At 37.0% G+C, this 22,951-nt stretch overlaps 1 protein-coding gene across 1 annotated transcript; it reads left to right on the top strand.

Annotated features, from left to right (window-relative positions):
• Window positions 1-12,003: 12,003 nt before the first annotated feature.
• Window positions 12,004-13,156, top strand: LOC145167664 (endochitinase EP3-like). The gene is made up of 2 exons (XM_079086897.1): window positions 12,004-12,456; window positions 12,608-13,156. The coding sequence occupies exons 1-2, from the start codon at window positions 12,048-12,050 to the stop codon at window positions 13,018-13,020; spliced, it is 822 nt and encodes a 273-aa protein (XP_078943023.1). The 5' UTR covers window positions 12,004-12,047; the 3' UTR covers window positions 13,021-13,156.
• Window positions 13,157-22,951: the final 9,795 nt, after the last annotated feature.

Here is a 22,951-nt window from a genome sequence, read left to right as displayed (position 1 = left end):
ATCGCATAGTTTGAAGATCAGATTCTTGAGCTACTTCTTAAGAGTTATGATATATTGCTTAGGAATAAATAACAACAAAGTTTTCATGTGCTTTTGCATTGTAAGGATAGTTTTTCCGCAAAGTTTTAAAATAAAAGAAAAAAAAAATTTTGATTTTATTTATTTTAAAATATCCTTACTATGGCATTTGTGAAAACTTTTGTTGCTTATAAGATTCCATTAAGAGCAAGAGTGGAAATATGAATTTGATTCTTTCATTTGTGGTAGTGTCTAAATTTACCAAATAAGGAAAGATTCTCATCACCTAAGTTTCAGTTGGATAGAAACTTGGAATCATGCAAGTTGTATAGCATGATGAATAAGAACTTTCAAGCATTGGAAAAATTAAGACTAACTACTTGTTCACATGGATGTGTGAGTCAAGTAAAGGATCGAGTACACATTCTTGTGCACTGATCAAGCCCACCACAAATAATCGTTAAGACTATTCGTCATTATTTACTAAAATTCAGTAAATATGGTTATACTTACAAGCTTAAGTGTAATTCTGAGACATTGGAAAAGGTTTCAATGTATGGCAGAGCGAATAAGAAGAATCAACTTAGGCAGAAAGATAAAAGTTTCTCAAATTTGAAAAGATGGGAGAGTACTTTAGTATCATGTTATATAATCATCTTAATGATTAAGAGACCTTATCACAATTCATCCTCTAAGTGCATTCTGGTAGCTAAGAAGAGGAGCTATGAATTGTTGAAGTGGTTAAATCAAGAAGATGATTTATACTTCGTTCCAAAAACAATTCTTAGAGTTATACTCTAAGATTGTAACTTGAGTGACATGTCTTAAAGAAGGTTTAAAACACTTGTCAAATGTAAGAGTAAAAGTTTTCTACTCTTGTACATTTGAAATTGGTAAGTTGTGATGTTTTGGATAAAACAAAGACCAACTAAGGCCAATTGTGTGAAGTGTTTGTCTTGATTAGAATCCACACTATCTCTTGAATATCTGACAAGAAAGTCTTATATGTCAAGAGGACAGTGGGAGTCTTAAAGGTCTTGAAAGTCTCAAGAACTAATCAAGAATAAAACCTGAAGTTCTTCACTAGCACACGACTTGAGGTTTATAACCTATCGTGTCGACATGTTTGTGCCTATTCAAGTTGGCTTTGCATAGGAGTTCTGAGAGTTCTCAATTGGTTGCACAGCTACTTGGAAGCAATAGCAGGCCCTTGAGCTGCCAAATGGCAAGAATTTAAGATTGCACAAGTTTAATCCATATAAGTGTGGATTTGTCAGTAACCTTGTCTTGTGATTATGGTTTTGACAAAATTCATATGGATAGGAACTCATACACCATAAAATCTAAGTGTCATAAGGTTTCTCTCTGATTCATGAAAATGATGGTGAGGAAACACTTTCACTAAGTAGATTTTAGCTAGATAGCAATTGTGATATTTGCATTCTCAAAGTCATTAGTGGAGCGTGTGTGGTTAACCAGCACACTAACATGGACTTGTGAGAAGTGGTAAAGGTCTAAACAATCGAGACTATGATTACGGCATCCCTTTTCATAGTTCTTAAAATTGTTTAGACACACCTGTGAGCTATCTAAGATAAGGTGTATGATATTGATAAAGTTTTATCAAAGCAATCTAGTATCAGAAATCTGAACTTTGGTAAGAAAGTCAATAAAGTATTGATTTCTAGAAGTCCAGCTGATTTCTGATTACATGTCAAAGCTAGTGGGAGCATGAGTGTTATGCTAATAATCATCATGTTAGTGGGAGCATGATAATTATGATAAAGATTGCAAGTTAGCAATGTTAATTATAGAAAACAAAAGTTTCAATTCGTGAGGCTGCAGGGGTTGAAAAAGTTGTTTTGCTATAATTAAGGGAGAGGAAATTATACTTCATTTCAATTCTAAAAGCTTAGATTGAGGTTTTTAGTCGTATTTAGTCAAGGATATATATATGAATTTCATGTTGGAATGACTCAACATAAGGAAATTCTATATATGGGTCCATTATTTGCGTTCTAAAATTCGATTATGATTACGGCATCCCTTTTCATAATCTGAATTATGAGAACTTGGCAAATAGAAATGGAAATGTTATAGCAAAAGACTGGTTTAGTCTTTATGTGAGACATCATGACTCGTGTCCCATATGCTTCGGATATAGGATCGATTACATGTGCTATATTTATCCTTTCTAAAATTTTCCAAATGCCTGGGGCATTAAGAAGGGAAAAGGTCTAGAACTGGATATGACTAAAAGGATTAAGCAATTGTCGAGGACAATCTAAGGTTTACCAAAGATTGGTTGCTCAAGGACAGTTAGAAGTATAATGTTAATTCTGGAAGGACCATATTGACATAATCTGTAAGGAGGCAACTCTTGTTCAGAAGTGATAGTCAAAATGGAATATGGAAATGTTTCAAAGTTGGAAATTATTCAATCTGTGTAAGATTAGGAAACTTAATGCAAGAAGGATATTTCCAAGGAGCTGATATCCTTGGAATGCTTTGTAATGGTTGTTGTCAAGTCTTTCTGACTCTGTGCATAATCATTACAGGAGGATCAATGCATATAAGTTTAGAATCTAACAGATTTCAGTAAATGGCATGAATTTGGAATTCTTGCATTTGTAGTAAGGATTTGGGACTGTGAAAGAGGATCATTGGAGTTATGTTCAATTGATCTAATTCACAAAGTGAAGATCATAGACAAACATAGTATGCATACTTGGTGTATGGCATGACTAGTGTTTAGAAAACATAGTGTACATGCTTGGAGCATGGGACAACTATTGTTTTAAATTCAAGAATAAAGTTGATAGCTGAAACAGTATACAATGAATAATGTGTAATCATATGGTGATAAATAAAAGGTGTTTTATTTATGTTCATAGGTTTTGATACCATATTAGATTCTATTATTATTGTGTTTCATTTTGCATGTTTTGACTTCCAGAATAACTAGGTCGTTCTTCCTGATTGACTAAGTTATTCAAACTATCCACAGTCGGTCATATGTTGGAAGTAGATATGAATCAAGACTGTCATGGGTTGGCTTGTAGAGGTCTAAGATGTTGGACAAGGGGCTACAACACTCATGAGTGCTCATAAGTTCTGAGTATTGGATTCAACCCGCGCTCATTGGAATCACTTCATGGATTTTATCACGAGTGATCATGAGACGATAATATCTTATATTCTTCAAACCTAGAGATATGAGTTGTTACTATGAGTTGGTTGTACATTGATTGCACGAAAACGTATTTGGTAACTCGGTGTTATAAAACGTGCCTTTGTGTATGATTCAACAAGTAGTAGAACAAGCCATATGAGTCGAAGTTTATCCATTCCTTTTACCTTTGGGATAAAAGCGATATCTGTGGGCCCCTCGATGATTTGATGATGACAAATGAAAGTGCTCGGCCGAGCCAGGACTGATTTGATTTGTTCAATTAGTCAGTCGTCATAAATCGGAAATCGGGAAACAACAAATGGACAGAGAGAATGATTATAATCCATGTCTCAGTCCATATGATATCTAGAATGGAGGAATATATGATCCCTTATCTAATGGACAAGTCATTGACAAAGGTCAGAGTTCATCTACAAGGTCAGAGTTCGACAGCGGCTTTTGAGAGCTACGATTTCCAGTTGGTTCCTGAAGTCATACGCAATAATAGTTTTAGACTTATCCAAGTGGGAGACTGTTGGATTAGTGTCTAAGTCCATAACTATAATTGGTATGTACTTGACCCAACTCGGCATGGTCCATTTGGGTTGCATGGCATCAGAACATTTGGATAGACCGTTTATGAGGAAAAGACATTTTGTGACATATTAATATATTATAAGTTCTAATATATTAATATGAAATCATGTTATTTAATTAGTATTGATCAAGAATTAATTTGGACTTAATTTAGTGATCAAAAAGAGACTAATTAAATATATGGGGATTGATTGTGTAAATCATTCATTCTTATATATGTGGGCTTATGATCCAAGATTCCTTTATGTTGGGTTTAACCCATGTGGTGATCCATGGATACTCCATGGAGGTTAAAACCCATGGAGCATAAGGAATGGGTAAAGTCATGAGTTACATGGTGTAACCCTAATAGCCACACTATATAAGAACCCCTTTAGTTCAAGAAATTGGCACTAGTGATACATATTTTGAGGGCTAGCCGATTTGAACATGTATGTCTTCTTCTCATGGTTATTCCAAGAGTTCATGATGTTGTGTGAACCATTTGAGGTGTCACACTTGGGGCAATAGGCTCTCAAGCTTCATGGAGTCAAGCAACAACAACAAGGTATGTATTCTATCTATTTTAGTATCCTAGTATCAATGTTTTGGTATGCTAGTTAGGATAATACCTTGGATAATCATATTTGCATGTATAATAGAGAAAACATAGATCCAAGGTATTTAGGGTTGCATGTACACTTAGGAGTGTTAGAATGCTCAAAACCCATCAAATATCACTCCGCAGCATCTCATGATATCGGGCCTTTTTCATCTCCTCATTCGTCACGTACTGCGGAACGAAAAGGCCCTCTCCCTAAACTTGGTGGTGATCTCCGCCACTGTCTTAGTCGTCTTCTCGAGATCCTGGAACTCCCTAGCAAGCTGTTGCACCTTAATCACAGGTGCAAACTCGGCCATGAAGCTGGCCGAGAAATCACTCCAGGTCATCGCATCTAGAACTGCATCATCTCTAATGGCTCGTCCGACCTCCTCCCACCAGTCACGTGGCCTGTACTTCAGAAGACAGGACGCAAGTCGGACCTTGTCCCCCTCGGGACCTCTTCTGGTGCAGAAGGCGTTGGTAACATCGGCCAACCATCTGCTGCTAGCAATCGGGTCCCGAGCCCCATGATAGTCGGGAACTCCACAAGCCCTGAACTCCCTGAATGTCAGTGTGCGCGACCCCATCATGGTCGCCACCTCGGTGCGGAATGTACTCGCTCTCTCATCCAACAACTCCATGATACCCTCCTTGATCGTACCAAAGATCATAGGAGTCTGGTCTACAATACTGCACGTGATCTCAGATAAGATGAACTCCCTCATCTGGTCATCTAGCTGCCCGGCTCCAGAGCCTGAGCCTGATCCCTCACCAGTGCCTGAAGTGCCGACTGGCCTAGTGCGTAGCGTCACCATACTGAAAATACATCATAACAAATTTCAGAATACTCAACATAACTCGAGGGATCTCATACACTACAAGTTTCCTGGGTTCATCTCATCCTTCCTTGGTTTGAGTACGGATCCTCTGCTTTCAGTAGTATGGGCCCATACTACCTTCCACATCTATCCGTACTTTCCTCAAGAACTACCTCAGCTCCACCAAGTCCCTTCTACTACTACTGCTTTACGCTCTAATCTCATCCTAGTCTTGCCCTAGGGTAATCACCAACCCACTCTCTGCCATCAGCTGCATAAGAAGTCCATGCCATCTTCTCCTAACTAGCTTGCGAATACCGTTACATATCACTAAGACTAGATAATTTTTCGAATGAGAGGTTCTACCCTACAACGGTTGGAATCAAACAAGAGCTGTGAAATAGAGCTAAACCTAACCTTGTGAAATTATTTAGTCCTCGTAATATGTAACTTAGCATGTTCGTTTACTAGTTAGTTAAAGATAACTAGAACTCCTAAAATCACAAAGCAAGCAGCATTCGAGCATTGAGTAAACATAATCAAGCATATCCTACTCAGGTCGTCATATTACTGACTAATCAGTACTAGCATACAGTTCAAAAAGCTCATACAACAGGCATATAAGGCATCCTTCCTAGATCCTTAGCCCTAAACTAGCATATAGTTCTCATATACATATAACAGACATACAAGGCATCCTTCCTAGATCCTTAGCCCTAATCTAGCATGTTGTTCTCATAATCATATCATAACATCAACTTCTATGGGTAATTTGGGAGTACTTACTTGAGCTCGGCTGATTGCATGCACCACACCCTTTTCTCTTTTAAAAATTCTTTTCCATTTTCAAAATTCTCTTTAGACAAAATTACAAAAATTGTCCCTGTGGTTTGTCAAAAGTCACTAAGTTAGTCCCTGTTAATTTTTTTTTATGTAAATGGTCATTGTGGTTTGCAAAACTTGCACAAATGACCCTTTTTACTAACGTCGTTAGTATTAGCCATTAGGGGCTGAATCTGTAAGGGTATTTTCGTCTTTTTAAGTATAAAGGAACTGAATTTGTGACATTTGGTAACCCATTTTTGTACTTCGTCTTAAAATAATGAAAATGCTAAGAAATGACGGGAGGAGGACTCGAACTTGAGACCTCCACCCCTTGTTCCAAATAAACCTAAGCCTTATGCCACTAAGCTGAATCATAATTTGGTTTATAATATCAAAAACTAACTTATATTACGTAAAATCGTAATTACATTAACAATAATAAATAAATGAAACATATTTTTACAAAAAAAAAAATTAATAAAACAAAATATAGTTTTTGTGTATTGTAAAAAAAAAATTTAGAAACAATTTTTTTAAGTATTTGTTTTACGTAAAATATATTTTTTAATTTATTTAAAAAAATACGTTTTCGCATAATATGTTATTACATTTCTATGATCCTAAAACATATTTTTAGCGTTTTCATATAAAAAATAATTTTTTTTTCTTTCACATAGAAAAACAATTTTTTTACGTATTTATTTTATGGAAAATATGTTTTTTTATATATTTAAAAAACACGTTTCCAAAATGTTATTAAATTATTATAATCCGAAAATATATTTTTAAATACATCAAAAAAAACGTAATAACATCCCAAAAATATATCCCAAAAATTTCATTTTCTTTTAAAAATGTTTTTTACGTATTTATTTTGTCTTCTCTTTATAAAAATGATTTTCTTTTGAAAATTTTCATACAAAGTCATCGGTTTGAGTTCAGACACACCCGAGAGTGTGTCCGAATCCCTCAAACCAAGGCTCTGATACAAACTTGAAACATCCTAAAAATATATCCCAAAAATTTCATTTTAATTCATTAATAAAAACCATAAATATCATCCATCATTTAAAAGTCATAAATGGTGTATCTAAAAAATATAATAATATATGTCAGTGTATCAAAATCATATGTCAAAACATCAGAGTGAATCCTCCCAGGCTAAAAACAGTGGTGCGTGCCATGCAGTCATCCCGAGCTCTTCCCCTTACTAGCAGAAGTACCTGAAACCAAAACTAAAAACTGTAAGCATGAAGTTTAGTGAGTCTCCCAAAACTACCACATACCATACACATATCACATAATCACATAAGCGCATATCAACATATCGTGGGGCCCGCCCTGCTACATGAAGCCCCGCCCGGCATCGGCTTGTCCGGTATCGGGCCCCACCCGGCACCAAACCGCATCTGGCATCGGGCCCGGCCCGGCATCGAGCAGAGCTCGGCATACATATGAGAATAACTACTAATACACATAACATAAGCATATCCATTTAACTATAGACATATAACATTCCTCGGGCCCCGCCCGGCATCGGACCGAATCCGGAAACATACTAACATTCCTCGGGAACCGCCCCGGCATCAGATCGAAGTTTGGAAACATACAATACATCCACATGCAAGAATCACAAAGACATCAAGCAAACTAACATCCTTTAGGTACCATCCCGACATCGGATCGAAATCCGGAAAATATATAAACGAACATCGGGCCCCGCCCGACATCGTATCTTAATCCGGAACATACTAACATACATAAATGGGCCGGCCTTGATGCCTTAGACCCGTTCCTACTGGAGGAAAACTCACCTCTCAAGCTCACTACTGAAATCTTGTGTGAGGAATGTCTAATGGCTGCTCCAACGACTCCCCAACTATCATTATCACAATAATCACTTAGTCAAAAACTGATAATCCTTCTAAGGGTAAAATGACCATTTTACCCCTGGTCAATGTCAACATTCTAGTCAAAGTCAACATTCTGACTAACTCAAATCGCCGAGTTCTATAACTCAAAATCCTGGAATCACGCTCCATCTTGCCGAGTCATCCCCCTGACTCGTCGAGTTCTATTTGGTACAGAATTAGGACAACACGATTCAACTCGTCGAGTTCCTCTATGTACTCGACGAGTTCTTCAGTCTGTTTGGGCCATCTTAAGGGATTAATCCTCTACTCTTCAGATCCAAACTCCATACTTCATCCACATACTGGAAATACCCTTTTAAGGATAAAGTTTCCAACTTTACCCACTATTAGTCCTTCTTAATGAGTTAAACTCAAACCCTAGCTCTTTAAGACATAGTTCTTGGTCCAAAAGTTATAACACTCCAAACCAAAGCATACTAACATAGATCTAGGCCTTAGACATCATTTGAACACGTAAATCTCCTATCTTTCTTTCCATGCATGGCCTTTTGGGGCTTAAAAGGCCATAATAACACCTTAAAGCTTGCATGGGGCTTCCATGGTCATAAAGTTTGCACCTTTATGCCATGAAACCCCTTCTAGACCCCAGATCTGGAAGGTAGAACACTTGGGACGTCCCTTTCCCAAGGACCAAGTTTCTTGAACCAAAAACCCCATAAAGTGACAAAGAAGAGATCTAACAAGCTACTAAGCAAGGTTGAGACTTGATTACCAGAAAATGAAGAGATGAAAAGTTGCTTTTGGATCTACTAGCTTCCTTCTGAATCTCCAAGCTTCTTCTCTTCTTTACAAGCTTCAAATACACAAAGTTTACTCAAGAATGGCTCACAAGCTCACACAAAGGTCTAGGCTTTTTTGGATTAGGGTTTGGGACTTGGAGGTTGGAAATGAGGCCAGCAAGTGGGGATTAAGATGCTTAAGTAGGGTGAAAAACCCCAAAATTAGGGTTTCATTCAGGCAGACCTACTCGCTGAGTTGAGTGTCCCAACTCGTCGAGTAGATTGCTTAAAACCCGCGTCCCTTCAAATCTCCACTGGACGAGTTTGGGGCTACCAACTCGTCAAGTTGCTCTATAAAAATGAGTGATTTAATATTTAATACGTACTAGGAATCAGGCGTTACAACACACTTTTTCTTTAAATCCTCTATCTTCTGAAGAGAGTAGGCTTCGTCTTTCTCATCCTCCTTCTTCTCGTTTAACTTTCTAAGCATACACTCTTTAGCAAAATGGTTCTTGCCATGGCAGTAGTTACAGTCGTACCTTGAGTCACCTAGCAGCGTTTTCTCTTGCTTCTCCTCATCCTTTTGAGTATTTTTGAAGCTTTCATCTCTTGACTTTTTCGAACTGAAGTTTCCTGCTCTATTTCTGCTTTTGAACCGACCAAAGTTCTTGTTGATGAATCTTTTCAGATTAGAAACCATCATGGCATATTCTTCCTTAGTAAATTTAGAATCTGAGATGTTAGATTCTAAATCTTCTTCAACAACCTTTTTACCCTTCGCAACCAGGGCCAACGATCCCATGCTAGAGACAAGTTTAACATCTTTCGTTACTTCATCTTTGTGGGACCACAAAATTCCCACCAGCTTTGCCAAAGAATAACTTTTAAAGTGTTCATGAGCTTTAACCGTGGACACTACAACTTTCCACTCTGATCTCAAACAATTCATAAACGTGACTTTTTGCTCTATCGATTCACGCCTGATCTTGTGTTTTAACATCCTGTTCAAGAGATGATTAAAACGATTAAATGTTTGATCAAGTTTCTCTTCTAGATTTTGAACGAAGGCACCAAAACCTGATAGAAGCAAAGTTTGTACAAAATGTTCCAGATCTGCATCGCTTGAGTAGAGTTCCTTTAATCGATCCCATATCTCCTTCACTGTTTCACAAGCACTTACCAGACGAAACGTGTCTGGAGGAAGAGTGAACCTGATTATTCTCATCGCCTTGACATTACTTATCAGCTTGTCATTTTCATCTTGAGGAACATCTTTAACATCAACAAGAATAGCATTATATTCGGCTTGCATGAGTCTTAATAACTCTCCTCGTAGCAGTGTGAGTGAATTTTTGTTGGGTCATGGCTTCCCATATTAAGGTGTCATGATCTTCAAGACCAAGAATGTAGTCTTCGAAGTGTAGTGCCCAGACCTCATAATCCTGCGGAAAAAGGATTGGGATCCTGGTAGTAGATCCGATGCTGCTGGACAGATTGAAGGAAAGAGTATGACGATCTTCTGGTTGCATGATGTAGATTCACAAAAATCTGTTTAGCATCATATGTGTAAAACAAAGTTCGATTTTAGGGTAAAACAAAGATCCAGATCTATCGTCTATAATCGATGAAAACGATGAAGACGGCTACAACAGATCCAACTGAAACTCAAAACCCTAATGGAACTCGACAGAAGAATTGTGTATGAGTTACACAATCTCCTGCTCTGATACCAGTTGATGAAATAATAATTTGTAGATCGATAAATTCAAAACAGTAAAGTGAAACAAATAACAAGAACAATGATCAAAGTTGTGCTGAATGATTAATAATCAATGCCTTAGAAGAGTTCGACATGAACTTTTCTGTAAAGACAAAGTAGGGAATCACAAAATGATTAACTCTAATACAATACATGCATGCAATATATATAGTCTAACCCTAACAGCATAAATGCGGATGGACAGCCCAATCCATTTAATAAAGGCTAAATACATACATAGAAAATTTGACACAACACTTTAAATAACCCAATAGTACTTAATATATTGCAAATAATAATGTTTTGTAAAATCAATAAAGTAGTTTTATAGCATGTATCCCCCCCTATATTTTATAAAACGATAGAAAAATGGACTTTGAAACTCACCCTTTTAGCGTGATACCACTGATGTATGGTAGAATCGAGACTCGAAACTTGAAGATTGCCTCAGGATCGGCCGGATTGGAGAAACTAACTTAAATATATAAGTAAAATATAAAAAGATAGTTTTCTAGGATTTTTATGAAGGAAAATCGAAGAAAAACTAGAGAGGGGAAAGAGGAATGGAGTGAGGAATGAATGAGGTTGATGCTCCTTTTATAGCAAAATTTTCGAGGTGCGCCCCGTGTAAAAAGGATGCACCCCCTGCAAATGGATCAAATTTAACAATCATTTGAAGTATACCTAAAAAGTTACAATTAGAATTCTTATGTATTTTTTCATGTGTTCCACGAAAAGTCAAGTTTTTGTTTCAGCTAAACATTTTACAATTATAATTATTTTTACCAAAACTTATTTCCAATGTTCAGTATCTTTGTTAATTTATTGTAACTCTTTATTAATTGTTTCATTTTTATTTGATTTGATTTGTGTTTGAGTCCAAATTAATTTGCTTCCAAGTGCTTGGTAAAAGGTGCATGTATGTGCTACATACACTATCATCATATTTGCTTCCAAGTGCTCGGTAAAAGGACACACGCACATAGCGGATCCAGAAAAAAAAAATCAATAATGGGTTGCATTATACATAGAATAATAAACAAAATATTTTTTTCTACAATTTGATATTTTTTGAAAATAATAAACGAAATATTTTTTTAATTTGAGATATTTTTTGACAAGCTAAAGTGTTACAAAAAATGCCGACTTTGAGAGTGTGGAAAGGGGTTATTTCAGCGAAATAGAAATATTTGGGAGTTTCTTCAGTAAATTATGGCTTTGTACCCACGTGGGGTCATGCACCCACTACTTTTTCTATGCCAAAGTTTAGAACGAATTCCTAAGTCCTAAGTTGTGAAGTGGGAACTCGCATAGAAATCAAACCATGACCCATACCCATATGAGATGATCAATTACAATTCATAACAAATGTACCATGCAATGTTTAAGTCGTAACCACATGCTTTGAATTTCAAAAAGCTTTATATATCATGACTAGAGTCTTGACATTCAATTTCACAAAGTATGTACATACACACCAAGTAAACATGTAATGGAATTTCCACAACGTAATATTCACGGTACCTTCCAAAACTAAATAATGGGAGACTTTGGGGGAGACTTTCACCTTATTTAATTCCCTCTTCAACCTTCTACATTCAAACACCACAAAAACAAAAATGAAATCAACCCTTCCAACCCTCCTCTTTGCCGGACTTTTTCTTGCTGGAATCCTCCTCCCTGATCCGGTTGCATCCCAGAGTTGTAACTGTGGTCGGCAAGAGTGTTGTAGTAAGTATGGTTACTGTGGCACCACACAAGAATATTGCGGGAAAGACTGTCGAAAAGGCCCATGTTCACTGCCAGCTCCTAATAATAATGCAGACGTCCCTGGTATAGTGAGCAATGCATTTTTCAATGGTATTGTTGCGAAGTCTGCGAGCAACTGTCCTGGACGAAGTTTTTATACACGAGACACGTTTCTTAGAGTCATCAGAGACTACCCACATTTTGGTAGATCTGGTTCAATCGACGACTCCAAGCGTGAAATTGCAGCTTTCTTTGCTCATGTTACACATGAGACTGGTCGTAAGTTATAGTACTTTGTATGAACAGACAATTTTAGACGAACTAGAACCAAAAAGTCTTCTATTTTAAACTTTTTCTTCAAGTTCTTTCATTTTTGTAATACATATTGTTTCTGTTCGCATACTTTAACATAGTATACATGCATGCACAGACTTTTGTTACATAGAAGAGACAGGTGGTCGTTCAAAAGACTACTGCGATAAGACCAAGCAGAAGGATTATCCGTGCATCTCTAATAAAGGCTACTACGGAAGAGGTGCAATTCAACTTTCATATAACTACAACTATGGTGAAGCCGGAAAGAACCTTGGATTAGATTTGCTCAGGAACCCAGATATCGTGGCTACAGACCAAGTGGTTTCCTTCAAGACAGCGCTGTGGTTCTGGATGGAGCATGCTCATTGGGATTTCGCTTCTGGCAATGGTTTCGGAGCTTCAATCAGGGCTGTCAATAAGATTGAATGTGATAATGGGAATGCAGCCGCTGTGTCTTCACGTGTCACGTACTACACAGATTATTGCAGGCAATTTGGTGTTCAACCAGGTGGTAACCTTCGTTGTTAGTCTACTCTGTATCTTATATTGTGTTTGGTTAGGGGCTATGGGTTTCGATGTTTTTTAGCACTTATCTATGTTTGCAAATAAATGTTGTCATGATGACAAATATTGTGCTTGATGAATAACACAGTAGAGTTATAAAGGTTACTGTGTAATAACGTGTGTGTGTGTGACACTAATATATTAGTCATTTCTTTTAGATCAGTGTTTGAAACAAACTATAATCCTATGTATTAGAGCATGTCCAATGTTGGTTTATTGCCTTTTGAATCACTTCTTTTATGCAGAAAAAAATGAAAAGAAGATGGAAAACTTGTTGTTTCCGTGTGTGTGTGTGCAGTAAAAAAAGAGAGAGAGCAATTGCCAAGAATTTAGAATAAGTTGCTGTCACACGTTTTTTTGGTTCAAAAGCTAGACTAAAACCATCCGTTATACACACCACATACCACATATGGTGGTGGGTGGCACATCAGCACCACATTCACTACCACTAACCAAATGATACCTACCACTAAACACACCACTCCACCTCATTTTGTTATTTAAATTTAATTCAAAAATACATTAAAATCATTTTTTTAATACTAGTTTTCTATTAAATTAAAAGACCAAATTACATTAAATAAAACTACAATAATTGAAACAAATAATAACAATAATAATAATAATAATAATAATAATAATAAAAAGTAACAATAAAAATAAAAATTACATTACTTAAAATTAAAAAAATTAAAAAAATTAAAAAAAAAACATTAAAAAAAAATAAAAATTCCAACCAATAAATAAAATAAACTACCCCATAAGCCTACGTTGGGCTCGAACCGACTCTTTCATCGTTTGGAAAAGTTCCAAGTCTTCTCCCTCGAGGTCGTCCGCTTTCATTTTTAAGATTTCCATATCGGTTTTTGTTTGGATCGTCGTTTGTGCCTCTTGAAATTATGTTTGTGTTTCAATCATTTTTTCTCCATCCTAGTCATCACCTCGCCCTTCATTTCTTGAAGTTGTACATATCGATCAAATTTATCGCCAAACATATCCATAACACTAGAGTTCGAAGATGTTGAAGCCGTTTTTTTGCTTTATTTCTTCCAACGAGACGACGAAGAGGTTGTTCGTTTTCAAGATCTAGCGGATCGTCGTTGATGTCGATGTGTGTTCGGCCGTCCAATTGTTGGGAGGTTCCATCGGGGTTTCTCGAACGCTTTGAACCGGAAGATTGCGAACTTCCTTCTGTTTGCTCTTTCCATTTTGGAGCGTCTTTCAATTTTAGTCACGGTTTCATATACGGAAAAGCTTTGCATGTTGGCGTTGTTTTTTCAAATTGCTCAATGGACGCCTTGAAAACATCAAAATCGTTCGAGCCGCTTTTGCATATGTTTAGGAGGTTGTTGTACATTCCTCCAAACTCGGTGCATTTTAGTCGAATATCTCGCCCTTTCGACGTAATTTGATTGGCATTTCGAGTTTCACTTTCCAATAACTCGTAGAAAATGGTTCGGACTTTCTCCCAAAAACTTCTGTAAGGCTGACTATCTCCTACAATTGGATCTTCGGAAGCCGCCACCCATGCCTTCGCTAACTTTTCTTCTTCTTCTTTTGTCCATGGGACCCTTTCTTGGGTAGTAGTGGGTCGGGTCGGTTTTTTTCCTTTTTTCTTTTTTGGTTGAGGTGGTGGTGAAGGTTGCGTTTCCGCAACAAAATCCGGAGAAAGTGGTGGTTGTGAGCTTGGTGGTTGTGAAATTGGTGGTTGTTGTTGTTGTGACGATTGTTGTTGGAGTTATTGTAGTTGTTGGAATTGTTGAAATTCTTGGTATTGTTGTGAAATTTGTTGTTGTTGGAAAGACGGAAAAGGTTGATATTGTTGTTGGAAAAGTGGTGTTTGTTGGATAGGAGAACCGGTTTGAAGTAGATTGATAAAACCGCCTTGAAGTGACTCCATAGTCGGGAATTGGCGAGGTGTTGTATTTAACGCAAAAGTGTTATCGGGTTTGCGATTTCTGTAGTTTGGAGGGGTATTTTGGTTGGGATCCATGGTTTTTGGTTGTGAAGATGTAGTGTGTAGTTTGTGTATAGAGAAAGAAAAGAATGGTGTAAAAAATAAGGAGTAAAAGTGTTGTATTTATAGGTAAATAAATTGGTTAATTTTTTTTAAACAAACTAGCCGTTGAACGGCTATAGAAAACGGTCAAAAAAAGGCTTCGATTTCATTGGTTGTGCGAGTCCGTTGTGTCGAACACGAGAGTAAACGAAAACGAGCAACCACGAAACAACGGGGTAGTGTGCACGCCCGTTGTTCGTGGCCAGCTCAACCATGAACAGCCTCGTGGTAAGTATACCACTCGGCCTAATACAAAGAGAACAAACATTTAAACTAGACAACTACTTCTGACTTTTTCAACTACAACAATTAAACATACATAAATGGTAAAGGTGGCTTGACGAACTTGATTAAAACAAAAGAAAAGACTTGTGCATAAATGTTGATAGCCCTAAGAAAGGAACTCACGTACTTACCACTTGCTTCTTCTTTTCTTATATAATAAATATTATGGATTATAATAATATTTTCCCCTTTAATCCATAATTTTTATTTGCTTCACCCCTAATAACTTACGCATTTCTTCAAACTTTTTGCTTGCCATGGATTTTATGAGAATATCTGCCTTCTGTTCCTTGCTGCTCACATGCATGACTTGTATATCTCCATTCTCGACACACTCACGTATGAAATGAAACCTTGTGTCTATGTGTTTGCTTCTCCGATGAAACACTGGGTTTTTTATCAGATCTATGGCTGATTTGTTGTCAACATGCAGCACCACTGGACTAACTTTCTTTCCTGTTAACTCACTAAGCAACTGACACATCCATATCCCTTGGCACGTTGCAATTATCGACGCCATGAATTCTGCTTCGCATGAGGAAAGAGCTACACTCCTATGTTTTTGCGACGCCCAAGTAACCAGATTTTCATTAAGATAAAATGTCATTCCTGATGTGCTGCGTCTATCATTTACGTCCCTTGCAAGATCACAATCAGTGTACCCGGTTACAATTCATTCCTCCTGGTGTACTTTAATCCATAGTCAATGGTTCCTTTGATATATCTCAAAATATGTTTCACTGCTTGTTGATGCTTGACTGTGGGTCTCTCCATGAATCGACTTACAATCCCAACAACATAAGAGATGTCAGGTCGAGTGTGTGTGAGATATCTCAGACCTCCAATGATGCTTCTATACTCGGTGGGATTTACCGGGTCTCCCTCTTCGTCTTTCTTTAGCTCTAACTTGGGTTCCATTGGATATTTACATGAGTTGCACTTAGCCATGCCTGTCTTTTCTAGGATTTTTTTCGCATAAGTTGTTTGCTTTAGAGTAATACCATCTTTTTTTGACCCACTTCAATACCCAGGTAGTATGACAATGAGCCAAGGTCACTCATTTCAAACTCCTGTTGCATTTGTTCTTTGAAGAGTTTCACCTCATTACTACAACTTCCTGTAACAATCAGATCATCAACATACACCCCAACTATTAAGAACTTACCACTCTTCTTTCTTGTGTAAACTGCATACTCTTGTGGGCATCTTGTAAATCCCAAAATTTTCAGACATTTGTCTAGACGAGAGTTCCAAGCTCTAGGAGCTTGACGAAACCCATACAAAGCTTTTGACAACTTGTATACTTTTCCTGGTTCATTATTATTTACAAACCCTTCTGGTTGAGTGACATACACTTCTTCTTCCAAATCACCATTTAGAAATGCAGATTTTACATCAAAGTGGTGCACAATCCATCTGTTTTTACCTGTAAGAGCAAGCAAAATACGTACTGTTTCAAGTCGTGCAACAGGTGCGAAGACTTCATCAAAATCTATCCCTGGTTTCTGAACATAGCCCTTTGCTACCAACCTCGCCTTGTGCTTCAAAATATTTCCTTTTGGATCGTTTTTCAGTTTGTAAACCAACTTGAGACCAATAGGTTTTTTACCTGGTGGGAGTTCAACCAGATTCCAAGTTTTATTTCTTTCAATGGCTTCCAGTTCACTTCTCATTGCATTTACCCAATCAACATTCTCACTAGCCATGGAGTATGACAAAGGATCCTCATTATCATGCATGAATAAAAGTTCATCACACTCATCATAAATATCATCCAATAAACGATACCGTTTCGGGGCTCCTCCACCTGTCGAGTCTGATTCAGTACTTGCAGAAGTATCTGAAGTGGTCGAACTTGAGGGTGTAAGTGTAGAGGTTTGTGCACTTGTCTGTTGGGTTTGTTCTGGTGTAAGACTTTGCATCCAGATTTCATGTTCCTGGTTGCTCACATCTTCATAGTTATCTTCTGGAGAGTAGCCTTCAATTATAAAAGTTGCTCCTGGTCTACATTTTAACAAAGTTGACTTTTCCCATGACCAAGCTTTATCTTCTTCAAAATACACATCCCTACTGATGCATATTTTCCCTATGTCTGGATCAAATAACCTATATGCTTTCGTTCATGTCTCGCATTCTAGGTGCACCAAACGTTTGCTTCGATCATCAAGTTTCTTAAGATGACTTCCTGTTGCTCTTGCATGAGCCTTACATCCAAACACTCTTAAGTGATCAACTTGTGGCTTTCTTCCAGTCCACATTTCATAAGGTGTTGCATCTTTTAAGGCTTTTGTGGTCACCCGATTCAGAACATAAACAACATGATGTACAGCCTCTCCCCATAACATTTCTAGTACATGCATACTCTTGAGTATACTTCTTGCCATCTCTACAATAGTGTGATTTCGTCTCTCCACCACTCCGTTTTGATGTGGGGAATATGGTGTTGTGTAGTGTCGGTTTAGACCGGTTTCTTCACAATACGTGGTTAATTGTTTTGACAGAAATTCACCACCATGATCTGTTCAGAAAGTCTTTAACCTTTCACCTATTTCTGTTTCAACAGATATCCGAAACTTTTTGAAAACACTGAAGGCTTCATCCTTAGTCTTCATCATATATACCCACATTACTCGAGTAAAATCAACAACTAACAACATAAAATATCGGTTACCAGCAGGTGTGGGTGGTGAAATAGGACCACAAAGGTCCCCGTGTACTAGCTCAAGCCTCTTTTTTTCCTTGAAGCTTGCTTGTGTTGGGTATGATTTTCGTGTTTGCTTTCCTACTAGACATCCCTCACACAACCGTGTAGTGATGTCCACCTTTGGTAGTCCATAAACTATGTTCTTGTGTGACATTTGTTTGAGGGCAGTAAAGTTAACATGACCCATTCGTGCATGCCGAAGCCATGTTTGTTCATAAGTTTTTCCATGCAGACATCTAGACCCGACTTCATTCAAAATAATTTTATATAGACGGTTTGGAGATTGTTTTACCTTCATGATTAGTCTCCCTTTTACATCATGAACCCACAGAAATGATCCATGTATCAAGATCCGGTCACCATTCTCTGCTAGTTGACCCAAACTTATGATATTATTACACAAGCTTGGGATGTAGTACACATCTTGTAGCTTTCGTTGCTCTCCATTCTTGCACTGGAATATGATAGAACCTTTCCCTTCTATGCATACCTTGGACCCAGCTCCAAACTTTACATAACCATGAGTTGTTTGGTTAAGATCGTAAAACTTATCTTTCTGACATGTCATGTGGTTACTTACTCCATTATCTAGATACCACACATTTGACTGAGTTGTTTCATCACTTGCTAACTTCAGTTTTGGTGTCACTTTTTCTTCATTCAGGAACACCTCTTTTATTGCTTCGTTATTGTCAAAAGAAGCCAACAATAATGTCAGTTCAGCATGATCTTGGGTCAGATTTGCTTCATGGTTCCTTTCACGTCTTGGTTTTCTACACTCTGAGGCATAATATTGGAGTTTTCTCTTGTCATGACTGTTAGATGACCCTCGATTTCCTTCTCGTTATTGGTCAGCTACGTCTCTTCCACGGTTGCTATAGTTATTCCATCTGCCACGACTTCTTCCATGACCTTGTTGATTACTTGGACTGCTATGGTAGGATCTGTGAGAGGATTTTGAGCCCTCTTTACTTTGCATCTTGTTTCTTTCAGACCACTCTTGGTGATTCAATAAAAGCTTATTTTCTTCAACTTCACTGTGCCCTCGGATTCTCTCATCGTGAGGTTTCAACCTACTAACAACTTCTTCAACAGTCATCTTATCAAGATTTATGAATTTCTCAATGGTTGATGCAATCTGCATAAACTTTGATGGATCTGCTCTTAGTAGCTTCTTCACTACATATTCTTCCTCAACTTTGTCTCCTAAGGCCCGAATTTTGCTTACAATATTGTTTATCTTCATAGCAAAATCATCCACTGTCTCCATCTCCTTCATATTTAGAACTTCAAATTCTGCTTTTAACGTCTGCACCATCCTTCATAGGATAATGCAGTGTAATCTGCCTATCCTTCTCATTCCTTGACGAATCTCCCATGGATGCAGAACGAGGTTGATATTTTGGCATAAACTTTTACAAGCTCTAATACCAAATGTTGGTTTATTGCCTTTTGAATCACTTCTTTTATGCAGGAAAAATGAAAAGAAGATGGAAAACTTGTTGTTTTCGTGTGTGTGTGTGTGTGTGTGCAATAAAGAGAGAGAGAGAGAGAGAGAGAGAGAGAGAGCAATTGCCAAGAATTTAGAATAAGTTGTTGTCACACGTTTCTTTCATTCAAAAGCTAGACTAATACAAAGAGAACAAACAATTAAACTAGACAACTACTTCTGACTTTTTCAACTACAACACTTAAACATACATAAATAGTAAAGGTAGCTTGACATCCTTGATTAAAACAAAAGAAAAGACTTGTGCGTAAAAGTTGACATCCCTAACAAAAGAAAGTCGCGTACTTACCACGTGTTTCTTCTTTTATTATATAATAAATACTATGGATTATAATATCCAATGTTATGTATCGTTCAGAGATTAAAAGATCTGCCCCCTCGGGACATGCCACATAAGCAATCTAAAACCCATTAGGCCAGAGGTGATATGGGTATCACACCACCAATGTGATGCTTATGCCGTCACACATCACACAAGTGAACACCTCTTCCTTCCCATGTGATGTTGATGTGGATTGGCTTTCCATGACCAACCTCACACCTACTTCACACTATTTCTCTGTTCTTTCTTCTCCAGATACTACTTTTTGACACTAATATAACACAAGTGAGCACCATCCCCTTCCCATGTGTGATGCTAATGTGATGTGGAGTGGCTTCCAGTAAGGCTATATGGAGTACAAACCACGCCAAGAGCGTGGTGCTGATGTAACCGGTGTCATGCGCGCGAACACCATCCCTGAAGGAGCATCTTCGGCGTTGTAATGGCCGGAAATGGTTCCTTCCATGCTGAACCACTCAACTATCCTCTCTCTCTCTCTCTCTCTCTTCCCCTGCGTTAAGACCACCCCAATGGTGGTGGTGTTCGGGTGTGCTGAGGTGGCCGAAGACCATGCATTTTTCGGCGTTCGCACTCCCAATAGCCTAACCAACCTCAAACCCCTTCAATCACATGTGATTTCTATCTTCTTTCTGTCTTTAGTTACTTCTTCTTCACGCTCATCATTAACACCACCCCTCTCATATTGTGTGACAATGTTGATGAAGTGGATAAGATGATGCTTATGTGTTGTGAGAACCACACTCTTTGTGTGACGATGTTGATAAAGTGATGATGCTTAATGTGTTGTGAGAACCACACTATTTAGCCTTCGAATGGTCACAATAGTAGGCAAGGCTTATTTATATATTGTCCATATTTCATCACAACTAATCAATTTTGATTAAAAGGTAAATTTCGTCACCAACTTATCAATTTAAATAGCTAATGAACTATTTACAATATTATAACCTTTTTATTTTATGCGACTCATCAATTTTACTTTAGTTACTTTATTGTTTTTTTATTATAAATGATAAATTTGGTTATTAAGGTAATAGGTTTGTCATCATTTATGTTTTTTTTCATAAGTTCTTCTTTGCCTCTTTTGTTTGTGGGCGGACAGACCAACAATTTGCTTTTAGAAGATCGCATAGCTAATAATGTTTGTGCATCATCTTCTCCTATAAGACATGGGAAAGTCTCTTCTCAAGTCTGGAGACCTCTTCTAATTTAAAAAAATATGTCGCTTACCTAAAAACAGTAAACACCCTCTGCTTCCTTTCGTCGTCGTTACATCTTCCTTCCATCGTTGTTACCTTCTTCCCCTTAATACTCCTTCTTCATCCTATGACCCATGACCCCTTGTGTCGCTCCTTCTTCTACGACGCCATGCCATCTTTGTCGAATAGAGTTTTCCTATGGCAAAGGTCCTTCTTCTTTTGACGTTGCTCTTCCATCCTCCGATGCTACTCTATCGCACTACTATTTTAGCCAAAATGCAACGACATCAAAAAATAAATCCATGGGTAAATCTCACTCTGGTTTCATCTAAGAAACAACAACATCTCACTCTTATTTCTAAAATTGTTACTGGAATTGTTGTTAGGGTTCTTTTCTTCTTAACTTCATAATTATAATTTGTATATAATTATTTTTTGTTTCCACGTGTGTGGTTTTGTGCCCTATTCTTCATTTTCCTTTATATATATATATATATATATATATATATATATATATATATATATATATATATATATATATATATATAAACCAGGAACCCATTTGCATTCTTCCTTTATATACAAACCGAAGTATGAACCCAAGAACATGGAACACACTCGCATTATTCCTACATTCCAATATCATGATCATCGATGGGAAAAGGGTTAATACATGTGTGGTCAATTGATGAGGGTACACTATTGTAGAGAGTTGCTTTGACTTGTGGTGGTTTGTGGTGACTTGTGATTTTTTATGACTTGTCGTAATTTTGAGTTATTTGTCGTGATTCATGTTGTTTAGTAGTGATTTGTAGTAAGTAGTGGTGATTGAAGAGTTTGAACTTAAGGTGTTTATGGTGACTAGTTGGACTTGAGATGAATTGGGGTGTGGAAATTTAGTTACAATCCATATGTTGAGTTATTACAATTTAGTTTTTGTATATGAAAATCATGTTATTTTGATAAATTATATGATACATATCTCCAAAGGTTGATTAGAAAGTATGGTGAAGATCCAACTAACCACAAGGATGATTCGAAGGTATGGGTTGAATGCAAATTGAGGAGAAAGGGAGGCAAAAAGAAGGGTGGTACTTACTGGATAGAAGCCTTAGATATTGTTTTTTTTTGTTTGTTTCGGGGAAACCATATTCCTAGTCTAGCCAGGCTACCCATTCTTTCCAATCAGACACATCACAAACATAAGTATGTTGTTATGGTTCAAAAGTGAAGTAATACTTTGTTATTATGGATAAAACTGATAACTTATTCTTATACTAAACTAAAGTATAATGTTATTGGTTTAAAATTTAAGTAGTATATTGTTATTATGGATAAAATTGATAACATATTCTTATAATAATTTAAAATAATAGAAACTTTTAGTGTCTAGCTAATATTTTCTTAGAAGGGTCATTTTCATCAAACAAGTGAAACTTAGGTTTGACTAGAGAGTCGACCAACTTATGGTCGTTTGGTAGTTTCTAACTAGGTTATAGTTGACTGGGTTAGAAGCTGACTGAGTTAACATCTAACTGAAACTTGTTGTTTAATTTTGTATCTGACTGACTTTACAAAATGTCTATATTACTCTCAAACAACATTTTTTTATAATAATTCCTTTATGATTTACAATTTAATTTATAACATTACATTTTTTATAAACTATACATCTGGGAGAACATTTTTATAATAAACAAAGCATTGTCATATTAAAGTCCTAATTTGAATAAAATACATAAGATCAAACACCTTCCAAGTTACATGAATCAAAAATAAAACTAAATTCAATCTC

The sequence above is a fragment of the Lactuca virosa genome, chromosome 3 (genome assembly GCF_052849685.1).
Source record: "Lactuca virosa cultivar CGN04683 chromosome 3, Lactuca_virosa_CGN04683_v6, whole genome shotgun sequence".
Taxonomy (NCBI): domain Eukaryota; kingdom Viridiplantae; phylum Streptophyta; class Magnoliopsida; order Asterales; family Asteraceae; genus Lactuca; species Lactuca virosa.
The sequence above is the reverse complement of the archived record's forward strand: the minus strand, read 5'-3'. Positions and strand labels throughout refer to the sequence as shown.

Coding starts and splice junctions, on each gene's coding strand:
- LOC145167664 (XM_079086897.1), top strand. CDS start 12,048: ATGAAATCAACCCTTCCAACCCTCCTCTTTGCCGGACTTTTTCTTGCT. Junction 12,457..12,607: donor TGTTACACATGAGACTGGTC/GTAAGTTATAGT, acceptor ATGCATGCACAG/ACTTTTGTTACATAGAAGAG.